The sequence below is a fragment of the Bos grunniens genome, chromosome 5 (assembly GCF_055505025.1).
Source record: "Bos grunniens cultivar Pamir isolate PY7600 chromosome 5, Bosgru_T2T1.0, whole genome shotgun sequence".
Lineage (NCBI taxonomy): Eukaryota > Metazoa > Chordata > Mammalia > Artiodactyla > Bovidae > Bos > Bos grunniens.
The window spans coordinates 25,119,086-25,138,037 of record NC_141169.1 but is presented as its reverse complement, the minus strand read 5'-3'; the positions used below and the strand labels follow the sequence as shown (position 1 = coordinate 25,138,037).

At 42.8% G+C, this 18,952-nt stretch overlaps 1 protein-coding gene across 14 annotated transcripts in view; it reads left to right on the top strand.

Moving 5' to 3' along the window:
• The window catches only part of TMCC3 (transmembrane and coiled-coil domain family 3), a 288,800-nt gene that overhangs the window by 200,646 nt on the left and 69,202 nt on the right, over positions 1 to 18,952 (top strand). For 2 of the 14 annotated variants that reach the window (XM_086399084.1, XM_086399097.1), the window contains exon 1: positions 17,432 to 17,687. The exons of 11 other annotated variants lie outside the window; for them this stretch is intronic. In XM_086399084.1, coding sequence (XP_086255210.1) covers positions 17,610 to 17,687 — 78 coding nt within the window. In that variant the 5' untranslated portion in view covers positions 17,432 to 17,609. Of the gene's footprint in view, positions 1 to 17,431; positions 17,688 to 17,764; positions 18,658 to 18,952 lie in introns of those variants that run through there. One more of the 14 variants, XM_086399098.1, reaches the window with a different exon arrangement.

Here is an 18,952-nt window from a genome sequence, read left to right as displayed (position 1 = left end):
TCATTTATCATGCAGCTGATCCTTATCTCAGTGAGGGAAAATATTTTAAACACAATAATTTAAGTAGGTGCTTGTGCACTGGAATTTTATGAATAATATACATTCTAATTGATAACCTGTATTCTAATGGTTTGGGAGAAGGCAATGGCACCCCACTCCAGTGCTCTTGCCTGGAAAATCCCATGGACGGAGGAGCCTGGTAGGCTGCAGTCCATGGGGTCGCTAAGAGTCAGACACGACTGAGCGACTTCACTTTCACTTTTCACTTTCACGCATTGGAGAAGGAAATGGCAACCCACTCCAGTGTTCTTGCCTGGAGAATCCCAGGGACGGCGGGGCCTGGTGGGCTGCCGTCTATATCTAAGACATTATGCTATTTTTGAATTGACAAAATGTAATTCCGTTTGTAAAAGGATCAGATGGAACTAATCAAGCTTGGGAAAAACTTCATCTCCATAGAGCTGTGTCTAGAGAATAGTTTTACAATTACCAGAGTCGGGAGGCCACAGTAATATTTATGGATTTTCTTCTTCTTTGGGAACAGATATTCCAAATCAAGCTTTATAAACAATTTCGTCTTTTATCATATGTTTGTTTGTTTTTCCTCTTATTACCTCCAAGAGTCCCTTTTCGCAGTTGAAAGGGTTATTATTGTTTTTAACTCCAAATGACCAAACCCTGTTGCATTTTTGGTAACTTCTGATAATTCATGTGTGTGTGTGCACATGTTAAATGCATGTTCATGCTCATAAGCAGGGGTGGCTACCAGCTGGGTACCCTGCATGATGCTTTGTTAGCTATTTTAAATCTTGTGCCTAGGGTAGCAGTTTTTTTTCTTTTGTGAAAGACATTCTCTCAATGGAATGTCAGAAATACTGACTGGGAGTGCGTCAGCCACAGCTGATCTGGCAAGAAGCAATGAGAAATAATAGAACTGTAGAATACCTTTCAACAGTGTCAGCTAGGATGGTGAGTACTTCTAAATACTGGTAGGAAATTTAGCCATCCCTTCCACAGTGATCTGAAAATTGAGTTCTCATTTTGCATTTTGAAATGAAAAACTGGAAAGCTAAAAGTGCTTGGAAATGATTAAAAAAAAAAAAGATTTACAAGGAGCCTTCAGATAAAGTCCTAATGATATAATTTTGACTTTTAAAAGCTCTGCTCATTTTCTTTCTTCAAGGAAAGAACAGGAAACGAGAAGCTTAGAAAATAGACATCATCTTCATGGGACTATTAAAAATGCTGCTGTTCATTAAACTCTTCAAGTGGTGCAGAAAAAGATCAAGCGGGAGGTGGGGAGCAAGTTCATATGAACTGCATGTTAAGTGAGGCGCCAGGCATCAGTGGAGTTTCCAGAGGCCTTGAGGTTCCTCCTTGTTCCTTTTCTTAGTGATGCTAGTGTAGGTCTTTGGTTAAGAGATGGTAATGTTAATGGTTGCAAGTATCCCCACTCTACAGGTGAGGAAACTGGGGCCTAGAAAGGTTAAATAAATTGTCCAAGGATATATACCTAAGTGGGCTTTGATGTCAAAAAGGCCTGGAATTTGGACTTCACTTTTGCCATTTATTAGCTGAATACCCTTGGTCAGATAACTTATTTAGAGACCCAATTGCCACTCAGCAAAATGAAAAAATAATAGCATGTACTATCACAGAGATGGGGGCAGGGAAGGGGTTTGGCATAATTCAGAGTTGATATATTTAAAATTCCAGTGCAGATGGAGTAGGCTGCTCCTCCTCCATATTATCCAAAAGACAATAACAACTATCATCTTTTGCTGACTCTGTACAGAGTACTGGACAGATGCCATAGGAAGACACAAAAGTAGTAGAGGAAGATTTTTTCCCTTACTCTTCAGTCGCAAAATGTTTCAGGGCTTCTGCTAATCATTTTGCTCTGAACATTTGGGGTAGGTCAGGGAGAATTAGCATTTATGATACTTTATACTGGGCATTTTGTTTGACTCTGGGTCAATCAGTTTGGCTACCTACAACCAAAAAGCCATACTTTGTAAAAATTAGTCAAGTTAATGAGAAATAGGCTGTAGTTAGCATTTTCATGCATTTGATTTTCAGCAACAGATGACAGACATTAAGTGGAAAATATAATTCTCAAATACAGCTTCTACAGTTTACCCATTTGTTGTTGATGACAGTTGGGTTATTTCCTGCTGGGGACTCTTACCATGTTGAACATCCTTGTCTTTCTGTTCTGGTTGACTAGTCTCCTCTAGGAAAGGGGTCCCCAACTTCCAGGCTGATACCTCCTGTCAGATCAGCAGTGGCACTGGATTAGAAATAAAGTGCACAACAAATGGAATGTACTTGAATCATTCCAAAACCATCCCCCTAACCTCTGGTCCATGGAAAAATTGTCTCCCATGAAATCAAGAAATCAGTCCCTGGCGCCCAAAAGTTTGAGGACTACTGCTCTAGGATACATACTGATGAGTGGAGAGGTTGACTCATAGGATAGGCAGCTCTAGGATACATACTGATGAGTGGAGAGGTTGACTCATAGGATAGGCATGGCCTCAACTTTATGAGATAATGCCAGATGGTGCTTCAGAGGGCTTGTACCTGTTTATGTTCCCACCGCCAATGTGTAAGAGTTCCTGCTGCTTCAGGTCATTGCCAGCACTAAACTAGAATACTTTTTAAATTTTTGTCAATCTGACAAATTAGGGTTATCAAGATTTTTTGCATAATATTATTATATAAGCATTTCCCCATATGATTACACATTCTTCCTAAGTATAATTTGCAATAGGTATACTCTCTTTTGTAGAACTATCATAATTTGTATCATTAACCTTTTATCTTTATAAACAATAAACAACTGTTTCACAAACAGTCCTTTAGATTGCTCTGAACTTTGCAGAATGATAAAACACTGTGATGGGCAGTCTTTGTCTATAAAACTTTTCCTGTGTTGTATTTTTTTTTTAAATAGAGTCCTAGAAATGGAATTATTTGATCAAAGTGTACAAGCCAAAAACAAAAAAAAACAAAAAACAATTCTGGGTTATATGTGGGAGCAGGTACCTTGAAGACGAAGGGAATCAAAGGTTAATGTGAAGAGAAGTTTACCTTTCTTGGTCCAGAGCTTGGCCACAGGCGCCTACTCTTTCTTAGTTCTGTTACAAAATTTGTGAAGATAAGGTGTGACATCAGAGTGCACCTCTTCCTTAATAGGATACGTTCCAGGATAAGGCCGGTCGTGGAAGTCTTACTGATCAGGAGAAAAATGTGTCACGTGAATTCAGATTTTAGATTTTGTTTTGCTTTCTGTAGACATTTATTGAGCCGTCATTTGGAAATGTTTTTCATATGTCTTTTAACTCTTAGCAATAATGAGGTAGATTCTTTTATTATTCTCAGCTTACAAATGAGAGAACCAAGGCTTCATAGCTAAGTAGGTAGTAACATCCAGATTAGAATCCAGGCAGCGTGCCTATCTCCGGTGTGTATGGTACTGCCTTCCTGCAACAGCAGAAGAACATTTCTACTTAAATGTTTATCTGACTGATAGAAGCAACAGATGCTGTCAGAATTCAGAGAAGGGATACGTGAGTGTGGATTGGAGTGGACAAGGAAGGCTTCAGCAAGCAGCAGCCTCTCTTTTGGTTGGACTGGGACTTGTGTAGACATCACATCAGATTTTTCTGGCAGTTTCATCTCCCACCATCCTTATCTTGCAAAGTGAATTGATAAAGTGCAAAGTGAATTCACAGACGCTGTGTTTCTGAAGTGAAGCTAGCTCAGCCTTCAGGCTCAGTATGTGTTTGATGAGAAAGAATTCTCCTTGGCTGGTCATGCAGAGCGTGAAGTCAGCTAGAGATCAGAACACTGCTGCCTCTGTGGTGAAGGGAAGTGGGAACCTGAGCGTCACAACTCTAGTAAAGACTTAACCAAAAGGAACACTTTGTGCCGAGTACAAAGTAAGGCATTTGCATCTAGGTTTGTTTTCTGTCATTGTTGTGGCTTCTGGGAAACTGCAGGAGCAGACAGCCAAGAGTCATAAACGGTGATCAGATGATGCAACCCTTTCCTAGTAAATGGGAGGTCAAGAGGTTAGAAATAACATAGCACTCATGTTATCATCTGTGTGTTACAGAATGTAATTCAGAGACTCAAACCAATATGGGAACTCTCAGCAGAACAGTGAAATTCTCTATTCAATGTAGAAAATATGAATTTTTGCATTTTACTGAAAATGATCGGTCTGTTCGGTCTGTTGTTCTTAATTGTCAGTCATTTATTCAAACAAAAACATAGAATGACTGCTTCTCTGTTAAAAAGCTGAGCACTGGCTGGCTCAGGATAAAGGACTAACCCCTGGCCTCAAAGTCTTCGGAGTTGACTAGAGCTTCAGACACAGCGTCACTGCAGCCAAGGGCTGCTGTTGGCGATCTCATTCATGGACACCACCTATGGTCTGGCCCTTACTTGCCGATCTCTACAGCTGGTCCCCTCCTGTGGTGTGGTAAGGGGCCAGAACTTGGAGGCACTCTGCTCTGTGGACCGCTCCTCCAGAGAAAAAATTCTCTCTACCACCCACTCTGCCGGGAGAAATATCAATAACCCCAGATATGCAGATGACACCACCCTTATGGCAGAAAGTGAAGAGGAACTAAGAAGCCTCTTGATGAAAGTGAAAGTGGAGAGTGAAAAAGTTGGCTTAAAGCTCAACATTTAGAAAACGAAGATCATGGCATCTGGTCCCATCACTTCATGGGAAACAGATGGGCAAACAGTGGAAACAGTGTCAGACTTTATTTTTTTGGGCTCCCAAATCACTGCAGATGGTGATTGTAGCCATGAAATTAAAAGACGCTTACTCCTTGGAAGGAAAGTTATGACCAACCTAGATAGCATATTCAAAAGCAGAGACATTACTTTGCCAACAAAGGTCCGTCTAGTCAAGGCTATGGTTTTTCCTGTGGTCATGTATGGATGTGAGAGTTGGACTGTGAAGAAGGCTGAGTGCCGAAGAATTGATGCTTTTGAACTGTGGTGCTGGAGAAGACTCTTGAGAGTCCCTTGGACTGCAAAGAGATCCAACCAGTCCATTCTAAAGGAGATCAGTCCTGGGTGTTCTTTGGAAGGAATGATGCTAAAGCTGAAACTCCAATACTTTGGCCACCTGATGTGAAGAACTGACTCATTGGAAAAGACCCTGATGCTGGGAGGGATTGGGGGCAGGAGGAGAAGGGGATGACAGAGGATGAGATGGCTGGATGGCATCACCAACTCCATGGACATGAGTTTGGGTGAACTCCGGGAGTTGGTGATGGTCAGGGAGGCCTGGTGTGCTGCGATTCATGGGGTTGCAAAGAGTGGGACACGACTGAGCGACTGAACTGAACTGAACCTGCACCACCCACTCCCACTTGCTGTGTTGTTCCCCTTTCCCCAAACCCAAAGATATTCCTGTGAAAATCATCCCAGTTGCACCTACATTTAAAATACATTTTATTTTATTTATTTTTAAAATTACGTGTTTTTGGTTGTGCTGGGTCCTTGCTGCCGCTCATGGACTTTCCCCAGTTGTGGTGAGCGGAGGCCACCCCTCGTTGCAGTGCATCGTGGTGGCTTCTCGTGTTGCGTGGGCACAGGTGCCAGGTGCACAGGCTTAGCAGTTGTGGCACATGGGCTTAGTTGCTCTGGGGCATGTGGAAACTTCCTGGACCAGGAATCGAACCCTGCACTGGCAGGCGGATTCTTACCCACTGTACCACTAGGGAAGTCCTAAAATACATTTTACATTAACGTTTTCATTTTGAGATCATTATACAGTCACATGTAGTTATAGGAATAATACAGAGAGATCCCGGGTACCTTTTACCTAGTTTCCTCAAAAGTAACGTCTTTTGTAGAAGTAGTACTACAAATAACATGGTAGCATTGAAGCAATTCACAACCTTAATCAGATTTTTCCCAGTTTTGCTCGTGTAATTGATCGTTGAACAACACAGATTTGAGCTGCATGCGTCGACTAATACACATAATTTTTCAGTGAACACATTCCATACTATACCTGCAGCTGGTTAAATCCGAGGATGTGGAACTATGGATACTGAGGGTTGACTATGGGAGCATCTGTGGGTTTTGGAATCTGCAGTGGGTCCTGGAACGAATGCCCCATGGATACTGAGGGACAGTTCTGTGTGTGTGTGTGTGTTTAGTTCTCTGCAGTTTTTTCACATGAATGAGTACTATGCCACTACAGTCAAGATACAGAAGACTTCCATCATCACAGGATCCCTGGCGTTGCCCTTTTATCACTCTGTTCGCCTCCTCCTGTATCCCCCTTCCTCCCCACCCAGTTCCTAATCCTTGGCAGTCACCAGTCTTGATTCCATTTCTATGATTTTGTCATTTCAAGAATGCTACATGAATGAAATCATTGTGTGATATATAACCTTTGGAAGATTAGCTTTTCTCATTCAGCATAATTCCCTCAGCACTCACCCAAGTTGTTGTATATCATTTGTGTGTACCATTTTCTTGCTAAGTAGTATTTCATAGTATGGATGTCCCAAAGTGTGTTGAACCATTTATCTGCTGAAGGCCATCCCGGGCCATTTCTAGTTTGGGGCTTTTATGAATAAAGCTACTATGAACATTTTTGTGTAGGTTTTAATGTGAACATATGTTTTCTTCTCCCTGGAATAAATGACTTAAGAGTGTAATTGCTGAGTCATATGGTATTTGCATATTTAGTTTTATAGAAAAATGCCAAATTATTTTCCAGAGAGATTGTACCATTTTACATTCCTGCCAGAAATGTATGAGTTATTAAGTTTCTCCATATCCTTGCCAGAATTTAGTGCTATCACTATTTTTTATTATTACCAATCTGATAGGTTCTCATAGGTATGTCGTGATGTCTCAATTGAGGTTTTAATTTGCATTTCCCTGGACACGGAACAACGAACTGGTTCCAAATAGGAAAAGCAGTACGTCAAGGCTGTATATCGTCACCCTGCTTATTTAACTTATATGCAGAGTACATCATGAGAAACGCTGGGCTGGAAGAAGCACAGGCTGGAATCAAGATTGCCGGGAGAAATATCAAGAACCTCAGATATGCAGATGACACCACCCTTATGGCAGAAAGTGAAAAGGAACTAAAAAGCCTCTTGATGAAAGTGAAAGAGGAGAGTGAAAAAGTTGGCTTAAAGCTCAACATTCAGAAAACGAAGATCATGGCATCTGGTCCCATCACTTCATGGGAAATAGATGGGGAAAGAGTGGAAACAGTGTCAGACTTAATTTTCGGGGGCTCCAAAATCACTGTAGATGGTGATTGCAGCCATGAAATTAAAAGACACTTATTCCTTGGAAGGAAAGTTATGACCAAGCTAGATAGCATATTAAAAAGCAGAGACATTACTTTGCCAACAAATGTCTGTCTAGTCAAGGCTATGGTTTTTCCAGTGATCATGTATGGACGTGAGAGTTGGACTGTGAAGAAGGCTGAGCACTGAAGAATTGATGCTTTTGAACTGTGGTGTTGGAGAAGACTCTTGAGAGTCCCCTGGACTGCAAGGAGATCCAACCAGTCCATGCTGAAGGAGATCAGTCCTGGGTGTTCTTTGGAAGGAATGATGCTAAAGCTGAAACTCCAGTACTTTGGCCACTTCATGCGAAGAGTTGACTCATTGGAAAAGACTCTGATGCTGGGAGGGATTGGGGGCAGGAGGAGAAGGGGACGACAGAAGATGAGATGGCTGGATGGCATCACTGACTCGATGGACGTGAGTTTGAGTGAACTCTGGGAGTTGGTGATGGACAGGGAGGTCTGGTGTGCTGCGATTCATGGGGTCGCAAAGAGTCGGACACGACTGAGCGACTGAACTGAACTGAATGGCTAATGACACTGAACATCTCTTCATATGTGACCTGCTATCTGTATATCTTCCTTGATGAAATCTATTTATGTCTTTTGCCCATTTTTCAGTTCAGTTCAGTTGAGTTCAGTTTAGTCACTCAGTCATGTCTGACTCTTTGTGACCCTATGAACTGCAGCACGCCAGGCTTCTCTGTCCATCACCAACTCCCAGAGCTTGCCCAAACTCATGTTCATCGAGTCGGTGATGTCATCCAACTATCTCATCCTCTGTTGTCCCCTTCTCCTCCTGCCCTCAATCTTTCCCAGCATCAGGGTCTTTTCAATGAGTCAGTTCTTCACATCAGGTGGCCAAAGTATTGGAGTCTCAGCTTCAGCATCAGTCCTTCCAATGAATATTCAGGACTGATTTCCTTTTAGGAATGACTGGTTTGATCTCCTTGCAGTCTAAGTAACTCTCAAGAGTCTTCTCCAATGCCACAGTTCACAAGCATCAATTCTTTGGTACTCATCTTTCTTTATGGTCCAACTCTCACATCCATACATGACTACTGGAAAAAACCATAGCTTTGACTAGACGGACCTTTGCTGGCAAAGCAGTGTCTCTGCTTTTTAATATTCTGTGTAGGTTAGTCATAGCTTTTCTTCCAAGGAGCAAGCGTCTTTTAATTTCATGGCTGCAGTTACCATCTACAGTGATTTTGGAGCCCCCGAAAATTAAGTCTGACACTGTTTCCACTCTTTCCCCATCTATTTCCCATGAAGTGATGGGACCAGATGCCATGATCTTCTTTTTCTGAATGTTGAGCTTTAAGCCAACTTTTTCACTCTCCTCTTTCACTTTCATCAAGAGGCTTTTTAGTTCCTTTTCGCTTTCTGCCATAAGGGTGGTGTCATCTGCATATCTGAGGTTACTGATATTTCTCCTGGCAATCTTAGTTCCAGCTGTGTTTCATTCAGCCCAGCATTTCACATGATGTACTCTGCATGTAAGTTAAATAAGCCGGGTGACAATACACAGCCTTGATGTATTCCTGTCCCAATTTAGAACCAGTCTGTTGTTCCATGTCCGGTTCTCACTGTTGCTTCTTGGCCCACATACAGATTTCTCAGGAGGCAGTTGAGGTGGTCTGGTATTCCCATCTCTTGAAGAATTTTCCACAGTTTGTTGTGATCCACAGAATCAAAGGCTTTAGTGTAGTCAATGAAGCAGAAATAGGTGCTTTCCTGGAATTCTCTTGCTTTTTCTATGATCCAACGGATGTTGGCAATTTGACTTATGGTTCCTCTGTCTTTTTTAAATCCAGCTGGATTGTTTATTTTTTTTTTTTTACTGCTGAGTTTTGAGAGTTCTTTATATATTCTGGATTCTAACCCAGCTAATTTGTTGCATTTGTGGTTTTGCAAATGTTTCTCCCCATCTGTATTCTGTCCTTTCACTGTCTTAACAAGGTTTTTACAAAGCAAAAGCTTTTCATTTTGATGAGATAAAGTACATTTTTGTACCTCTTAATGTAGCTTCATGTATTCAGGGAAGATAAATGTTAGGGATCAGTGTCTTGAACACTTGAAATCTCCATGTAGAATCCTCTTTAAGATTCATCGCTCTTAGCAATGAAGACACAGACACAGAAACCAGACTTACGGACAAGGGTGAGGGAGAAGAGGGACAGGGCAAGGTGAATGGAAAGAGTAGCATGCATACATATACACTAACGTATGTAAATAGATAGCCAATGGGAATTTGCTGTATGACTCAGGGAACTCAAACTGGGGCTCTGTAATACTATAGAGAGGTGAGAATGGGCAGGAGGTGGGAGGGAGATTCAAGAGGGAGAGGACATATGTACATCTATGGCTAATTCATGTTGATGTATGACAGAAATCAAATTAACTTTGTAAAGCAATCATCAGTCAATTAAAAAATTGAAAAAAGATTTCATTGCTCTTGAGAAATTGGTAGCATGAAATTGTTAAATTAAAAAAGAAAAAGAAAAATGGAAACTTAGAAGGTAAGTTCACAAGCCTGCAAAGTTTGAATCTTTTTACTTTCCTGTTTTTATCAAAATCTTGCCAAGTGGAAGTTATGGGTTACTGTGCCAGATGATTGCTAATGCTAAATAAATAGCAGCAATTGTTTTCTTACAGTTATATAGAACATGCTATCTTGAAAATTAAGTATAAACATTAAGAGTGGTCATTTCCAGTTGGCTGTAAATCAGGTGGTTAAAATTAGATATTTATATTTGTATCAGCCCTGGAAGCTTCTGGTCTGGGGTATAAACAAGTTATATGTATATATTTTTTATATATATCAGCATGTATTTACCTTAAGCTATTTGAACAAATTTTAAACACCTGATTTATTCTTCACTTTCCACTCTCTGTCCTTAAATCCTTAAGAGAAAAGCTTGCTGTACTTTTTGTCTTACATATTTTCCCTGGAGAAGGAAACTTCCCTCTACTATTAAATAAAAATATTATGTGAAAGGAATACATTTTCCTTTACTTTATGAGAGGCTTACACTTTCATCTTTAAAGTCACACTTTCCTTTATGTTTATTTCCTTCTCCCTGCTATAGTGACAGGAAGCCTAACGTACGGAACTGAGTTTCACCAGGAGATGACTTTTTCCCTTTGCCCCACCACTGTACCAAGGATATAACTATCTTTGCATTCATAGTAACCCCTTTTTTTTGGCAGTCTGTCTCCCTGTCTAAATGGGATAGCCTTTCAGGATTGGACCATGTTGTCCTCTTTTTTTTTAAATTAAAAAAAATTATTTATTTATTTTTGGCTACGCTGGGTCTTTCTTGCTGCACACAGGCTTTCCCTAGTTGCAGCGAGTGTGGGCTACTCTCGAGTTAGGGTACGAAGGCTTCTCATTGCAGTGGCTTCTCTTATCGTGGAGCACAGGTTCGAGGTGCATGGGCTCAGTACTTGCGGTGCACAGCCTTAGTTGCCACCCGGCATATGTGTTCTTAGTTCCTGGACCAAGGATCAAACTTGTGTCCCCTGCGTTGACAGGCAGATACTTAACCACTGGACCACCAGGGACGTCCCTCTTACTCATTTTTATATCCTCAGCACCAGGAACAGAGCCCATCACATCAAAGATGCTCAATAAGCAATCGCAGAAATTTGTGAAATCACAAATTTCAGTAACTACTTAGTATATGAAAATTAGTAACACTCATTGTTCAGCACATTTTCATCCTTATAATATTGCTCATTCCAACCCCTGGAGGGCAAAAGCTACCTTTTGCTTACCTCTTACTCATTTTTAAAACCCTAATGCTGGGAAAATAACTAGGCGTTTGATAAATGTTGAATCTATCCATTCACTCAGCAAGTATGCATTGAATGTGTGATACTATGTTAGGAACCAGGACTGCACACACTTACCTAGAAGGCATCATTTTTTCCTTCAGGTAACCTATAATCTAGTTGGGGGAGGGCACATACAAAACACCACACTAAATATTTAAATAACGTGATAAGATAACTTTTGTGTTCAAACAAGAGGTATAGAGTATAATTAGTTCAAGAATCTAAGAGGTCATCTGGCATGGACTGACCAAGGAAGGCTCAATTAGTGGCCTGATAAAAACTGTCCTCACTGGAATTCTCTGCTCACTCTTCCTCTGTTTGTGTTGTCCTTAGGTCCTGCTTTCTCTTGAAATGCTGCCCTTCTCACTGTCTTCTGTCTACCCAGACCCAGCATTAAATGTATTCGGTTTTTAAAAACTGGTTTAAGTAAAATGAGAAATGCCTTGCTTCATATAACCAGAAAGGAGGGGAGAATCTAGCCACATTTGATGTGGTGGATCGTCTGCTGTGATGGCATCCAACAATTCTCCCATCCCTGTATGTGTCTACTACTCCAGTCAAGAGTGGATGCTACTTCTGCTCCCCTTGAGCCTGGTCTGGGCTTTTGACTCATTCTAACCAATCGAATGTGACAGAAGTGCTACTCTGCCAACTCCGGGCTAGCCCTTAAGAAGTTTGGCATCATTTGTTTTTCATCTCTTGAAAACCACTCACCATGTAAATAAGTCCAGCTATTCCAATAGGGAGAAGGGATCCCTGGAAGAAGGGAGACTATGAAATATAAAAATATTTTGTTTAAATATATAAACGTATACACATTGAGATAGAGGCCTGGCCAGCCCCAGGTATTCCAGCCACCCCCATTCCTCTTGGTGCTGACAGGTGAGTGAAGCCATCTTGGACACTCCAGCTCCAGCCAGTATCACAAGGAGCAGAGAAAAGCCAAACTCTGCAGACTTGCTCAAAATGCAGACTCATAAGCAAATGAATTAGGTAGTTGTTGTAAGCCAGTGTATCTTAGGGTGAGCTGTCGTGTGGCAGTAGATAGTGGAAAAAGCTGGATTCAGTGCTCCAACAATTCAGCGATGAGTCTTTCCCCTTTCATGGCTGTTTCCCTCAGGGAGGAAGTTGTGTTTGTGTGTCTACCACATATAGCAGGAATGCCCACCATGGCAGCAGGCTTATATTCTACCGGCTGAACCTGGTGCCACCTTGATGGGCTCAGTTCTTTCCCAGTAGTTACAGCAGAAGTCTCAGGGGAGACTCTGATTGGCTCTGACTGGGTCATGAGCCTCTTTCTGTGCACGTTGAACCAACTCTGATTGGCCAAGTCTGGATCACGTGCCTCTTCCTGGAGCCAGAGGTCCAGCGTGGTCAGTCTCACCTAAATTACTTGAATTGAGGATGGAGATGGGATGGATCCCAAAAGAAAAATCCAGGTACTGTTAATATTTTGAGAATAAGAGGCTGGATGCTGGGGCAGGCAGAAACAACAAATATGTACTATGAGAATCAAGTACAACCCTGTCTCTTTTATGAAGCCTTTTCTCACTGTTTTACACTATTATGGCTTTAATGACCCAGTTCGCTTCTCTCCTGCTGAGAACATGCTGCGTTATTGTACCTTACACTTTGGAAGTAAATTCTTGGTTTACACCCTAGATTTTGTACCTTTATCTTCCATATTGTTCTGATTGCATTTGCTACTTAAAAGGTGCAGTTTTTAAAAAAATTTTAATTATGTTTTGCAGAGAGAGGCTTTTGGAGGCTGTTATCAGAGGCACAGATAATTCTTATGTTGAAGAAAAAATGTGTGTTCTCTTTCTCTCTCTCTCCCCACCTCTCTCTCTCCCTCCCTCTCCCTGAGAAGAAGAGAGAAAAAGAAGGCACATGATCTGTTTTCCCCATGGGTCCTAATTCCAAATAAGAGAGCCAATGGTGATCCACACAGCTTGTTTTCTTTCTTTTCTGGGGAGCTTGCTCTTGTGCTATTTAATTTGGGCTTTTAAAAACATTATTTTGTATGAGTGCCCAGTAGAGCAGCTTTTGGGCAACTGGCTTATGAAAAAAATCAAAATGATCTAAAAAAGAACATCCTCTGTTAATTGAAATTGAAGTGAGCCTAATATAGTTTTAATTCATTCGTTTTGTGGAGGATCAGCGTTTCTTTCCAGAATGGAGTTCTTCTAAGCAACACCAAGACAGTAATAGAAATGGAAAATAGCTGCCTGCTGTCACTAACCAAAGCCCAATCTTGGCTTGTCAGAGAACTTACTTAGGTCTGGCCTCTCTAAAGTTACACACAGATACAGTTACACACACTTGTACATGCATACACCTGATCAATATAATTTCTACAGTCCTAGGTACCTGAAAAAATGAGGCATCAGGCAAATGAAGGGGGAAAACCCAGAGACAGACTCTTAACAGATTTCAGAATGGATCTTTATAAGATTACATTGGCATAAAGACAATAACAACAGACTGTCTTGCCTTTATATCAAGATTTATACTTATAAAGTGTTATTCAGTTCAGTTCAGTCACTCAGTCGTGTCCAACTCTTTGTGACCCCATGAACTGCAGCACGCCAGGCCTCCCTGTCCATTACCAACTCCCAGAGTCCGCCCAAACCCATGTGCATTGAGTCGGTGATGCCATCCAACCATCTCATCCTCTGTCATCCCCTTCTCCTCCTGCCCTCAATCTTTCCCAGCATCAGGGTCTTTTCAAATGAGTCAACTCTTCGCATCAGGTGGCCAAAGTACTGGAGTTTCAGCTTTAACATCAGTCCTTCCAATAAACACCCAGGACTGATCTCCTTTAGGATGGACTGGTTGGATCTCCTTGCAGTCCAAGGGACTCTCAAGAGTTTTCTCCAACACCACAGTTCAAAAGCATCAATTCTTCGGTGCTCATTACATTTGTGTATATAAGTAGATACTCCACTGGTGACTTAAATCCAGGATTAAGGATGCCATCATCACATCTGTCTTTTGAGTCTTTGTTATCTTTAGAATTTTAAATTATTATGAAATATTGTGTATATGTGTAGGCATGAAAACATATCTAGTATAACAATAGCCATTCAGTAAATATGGCATTGTTTATAATCTTGTTTCCCTTTCCTCTTGAATCCTTATCTCCACACTAGAGGTAAATACTCTCCTGAAATTTGTGTATATCATGCTCTTAACTTTTCTTAATAGCTTAGTTATATATCTTTGTTCTCCTAAAAATGCCATTTATTCTTCCTATTTCAACTTTACTTGAATAGAATCTCACAACAGGCAGTTTTATGTGGTTTGCTTTTTTTTTGTTTCTCAGTATTGTTGATGAAATTCATCTATATTGATTATTTTTAGCTCATTTTGTTTGTGGCTTATCTTTTCACTTTATTATTTTTTTTCATGAGCAGAAAATTTAAAACAGTGTAGTCGAATCTTTGTGGTTTATGTTTTTTGTGAACTACTTTTTATGACTTGAGATCAGAATGATATTCTTCCACTTCCTTTTGGCAGTTTTAATAATTGTATTTTCTCCTTTAGATCTTTAATCTATCTGATACTGATTTTTTTGTATGCCTTGAGGTAGGGATCATTTTTTTTTTTCCTCCCAAGTGAAAAGACAGAGCATTTGCTTAGAAAATTTCAGATATTCCCATCTTTCTCAGAATTAAACTCAAAGTTCTTAAAATAGTCTAAATTACCCTATAGGACCTGGTCCTTTGAAATGTTTCTGATTTCATCTACTGTTGTCCCAGGTAACACTGGCCTCCTTGCTCTTCCTGAACACTCCCAAATGTTCCTGCTTTGGGGACTTTATATTAATACTTGCTGTTCCTTTCATCAACAGTCTTCAGACATCTACGTGGCTAGCTCCCATTCTTCCTAGATCTCTTCTCAAATGTTACCTTATCGTGGAGGCCTTCTGTAGCCACCCTAGCTAACATCATACACACATTCACATTTGAAATCTCTCTTCTCTGCTTTGGAGTAACTCACCTGAAAAACTCTCTGGGACTGGTGGAGTTGTTTCATATATGGGGAGTATTTTTAAATGTTGATTTAATTTTTGAATGATTTTAGGACTCTATGGGGTTTTCCGTTTCTTAAGTTAGTTTTGATAAATTTGTCCTCTTCATTAAAAAAATACATATATATATTTAGAAATCCTTGCCTTTTTTAGAACTTTTTATTTTATATTGGGGTAAGGCCAATTAACAATGTTATGATGGTTTCAGGTAAACAGTGAAGGGACTCAGCTATACATGTGTATGTATCCATTCTCCCCCAAACCCCCCTTCAATAAAAGATATGTTTTATTTCACTTTTTAAATAGTCAATATATGCACACAGTTCAAGCATTCAAGTTCAAAAAGCATATACGGTGAGAAATAAACCTTCATCTGTTCCTTCTAGCTACCTAGTTCCTGTCTCCTGCCATCAGTTTCTTGTCGATTTCTCTAGTTTCATGTTAATTCTCCCCAAAATATGTTATGCATATTTAACCATATATATATATATAGTTTTTATATAAATGGTGGAATACTATATATATATTACTCTGCACATTGCTTTTTTACTAACCAGATATGTTAGAGCTATTTCTGTAGCCATACATTGAGAGCTGCCATTCTATTACAGGTACCTAACACTGGAGAAGGCAATGGCACACCACTCCAGCACTCTTGCCTGGGAAATCCCAGGGACGGGAGCCTCGTGGGCTGCCGTCTGTGGGGTTGAGAAGAGTTGGACACGACTGAGCGACTTCACTTTCATATTTCACTTTCATGCACTGGAGAAGGAAATGGCAACCCACTCCAGTGTTCTTGCCTGGAGAATCCCAGGGACAGGAGCCTGTTGGGCTGCCGTCTGTGGGGTCGAGAAGAGTTGGACACGACTGATGTGACTTAGCAGCACCACTTAACTGGATGTCTATATTGTAATTTACTCAATCTCCTTCTGAAGGACATTGAAGTTGTTTTCAATTTTTGCAGTAGCCTTCTAGCCGGTGTCCCTTACCCATCTTTAATCAGTGCATCTCACAGCTATTAGATATTTCTTCTTTACTTTCCATCCTGACACTGTCTTGTCCCCTTTCAGAACCCTCCAGCAGCTCTCCCAGTATCCAACAATAGGGCTGAACTAATCAGCCTTGAAGTAGAGCCCTGCACCACATGGTCGCTGCCTACTTTTTCCATCCAGTCTTTCTGTTCCTGCAGAGACTCCCTAAACTGATGGCTTGAGGTTTTCCAAACGTACCTTTGGGGGCTTCCTGGGTGGCGCTAGTGGTAAAGAGCCCATCTGCCAATGTAGGTGGAGGTAAGAGATGCGAGTTCCATCTATGGGTGGGGAATCCCCTGGAGGAGGGCATGGCAACCCACTCCAGTGTTCTTGCCTGGAGAATCCCATGGACAGAGGAGCCTGGCGGTCTACAGTCCATAGGGGTTGCCCAGAGTTGCACGTGACTTAGCATGCACCTCTATTTTTATGCTCAGGATTTTTCTTCTGCCTGTACTTCCCTTCCCCTCAGCCCTTTGAAGGAGAGGATCCCAATCCTCCTCCTTCTGGGCTGGTAAGGTCTAACTCTAATTCTTCTCTGGAGCAGCTGCACTTTCAGTATTTCAACTCATTCTCCCACTGGTACACTGTCTCAATAACCAGACGAGGTGTTTTCACTGTCTCCTCTAGACTCCATATTTCTTGTGGGGAGGAACTCTTCACTCGAAATAGGGCATACTAAAATGAAAAGATGTATCTTGATTTTCAAGTAGTTTCCAACATAAAGGTGAGCCAGACTTGAAAAATAAAAATACACAACACTATAGATGGTTGTTTAAGAGGAAGTGTAGTATTTGCTCAGTGGAATCAGAAGAAGAAAAACATGAGCACTTAAAAAAAAAAAAAAAAAAAACAACACCTCAGACACAAAAAAAGAATTCGGATCCCTACCCCCAGGGCCTAGCACGGTGTCCCATAAGTGCATGTTGAATAAGAGTAACGTGAAAGGAAGCATTAAAGGCATGCCTCAACATCTTGACCAAAATCCATCTTTCATCAGGTAAGTCAACAAACAGTGAAGATGCCACTCAGGTGGAATCAAGTTTAAGCAAGAGAGGGAGGCAGAGCCGAGGCACCTGGAGAGGGTCTCGGGAGGGCGGGGCGCGCAGGGGGCGCGGCGGAGACGGGAGAGGGGCGGAGACTCTTGCGTCCCTGCCCCGCCTCTCCCGCCCTCTCCACTCCGCGGCAGCAGCGGCGGCGGCGCAGGGCGGCCGCGCGGGTGTTGGTAGCAGCTGCGGGAGCCCGCACCGCCCCCTGGCCGAGGCTCCCCTGGGCGAGCCCAAGCCCAAGCCGGAGCACGCCGGCAGCTCGCGGCGCGGCGGCACTGGATCCCGGGAAAGTTCCCGGCGCCAGCGCCGAGATGCCGGGCAGCGACACGGCGCTCACCGTGGACCGGACCTATTCCGACCCGGGCCGGCACCACCACTGCAAGAGAAGGGTGAGGGTCGCGGTCGTTGTGGCGGTGGGGGCGCCCTCCCAGGGGAGAGGTTGGGTGGGCGTGGGCTCCTGCTGGAACGACCTCGCCCTGCACGTTTCGCCGGCTCCCTCCCTCCCTTCCCTGCGGCTCGGAGCCCGGACTTCCCTGCACCTTTCGGGCTGACGGGGATTGGAAGAGAGGCGTAGGAGCTCGGCCCGCGCGGTTCCGAGACCTCAAGTTCCCGTCCGGGGTGGGAGCAACGCCAAGCCCAGGCCCACCGCCGCTCGTCGGGTCCCGGCGCGCCTGGGTCTCCTCGACGACCGGCGCTCCGCTGCCCTCTCCGCCAGGGAGCGCTCTCTGCGCGGGGCCAGAAGCGAGGGGATCCCGCCGCGCGCGTCGTTGTGTCCCCGGAATTCGGCCTCCCAGATTCCTAAACTCAAGAGCAGCCGCCGCGCCTCCCGAGCCGTCGGGGCTTTCGGGTTTGGGGCTGTGCGCGGCCGGAGCGTAGACAGGCGGCAGACCCCGCTTCCCGGTTTCCCGCGGCCGCTCCTCCGGGCTCTGCCCCAGTGAAAAGTCAGTCTTGCGCGCTGCCTGTACAGTTTCTAGTCGTCAGGAGCAGGCGCCCTCTCCATTGTTTGCTGTGTAATTTGCTGTTACTGATTTTGGCTGTGGGCGAAAATAGCTTTTCAGAGTGAGCAGCGGAGACGAACCACGTAGTGCTCGAACGGGGAGGGAGGCCTCAGCCTGCGCGCCGGTCCCTCAGGAGAGAGGAAGCCTCACCTGCCTCGGGGAGCGCTTTGCTCTCAGGAATGTTTGATCGTCCAGGTTGAACACTTGGCTCTCCCGTTGACTGATTGAACTGCCATTTAGAACTGCACCTCCTCCTGGCATTTGTTCGGGCGAGGATTGCCTGAAGGTGTTCTTTGCGCTAACTGCTCTCTTGCACGATCTTAGTCGATGACTGCCAGCCTCTCTGCTTAAAGTTCAGGAGGTAGGATCGTGCTCGCATCTGTTAATCAGTTTAACAAAATGATTTAATATTTTTCGGATTAAGTACATTTAGTGGAGTAATACTTATCTCCAGCATGCAGCCCGCTCTCCCTCCCCACAAAAGAATTCTCCCTCTCTTTTTCTGCACTTTCTTAAAAGTTCCATAACAGTTTGTAATGAAAATAACTAGAAACTGCATTTGAAAGAAAATATTGATAGTAAAAAATCTTTGGTTACCTAAAGTTAGACGTTTGTTGAGGGATGGCTGCTGACTAATATAACTGCAAAGGAAGATA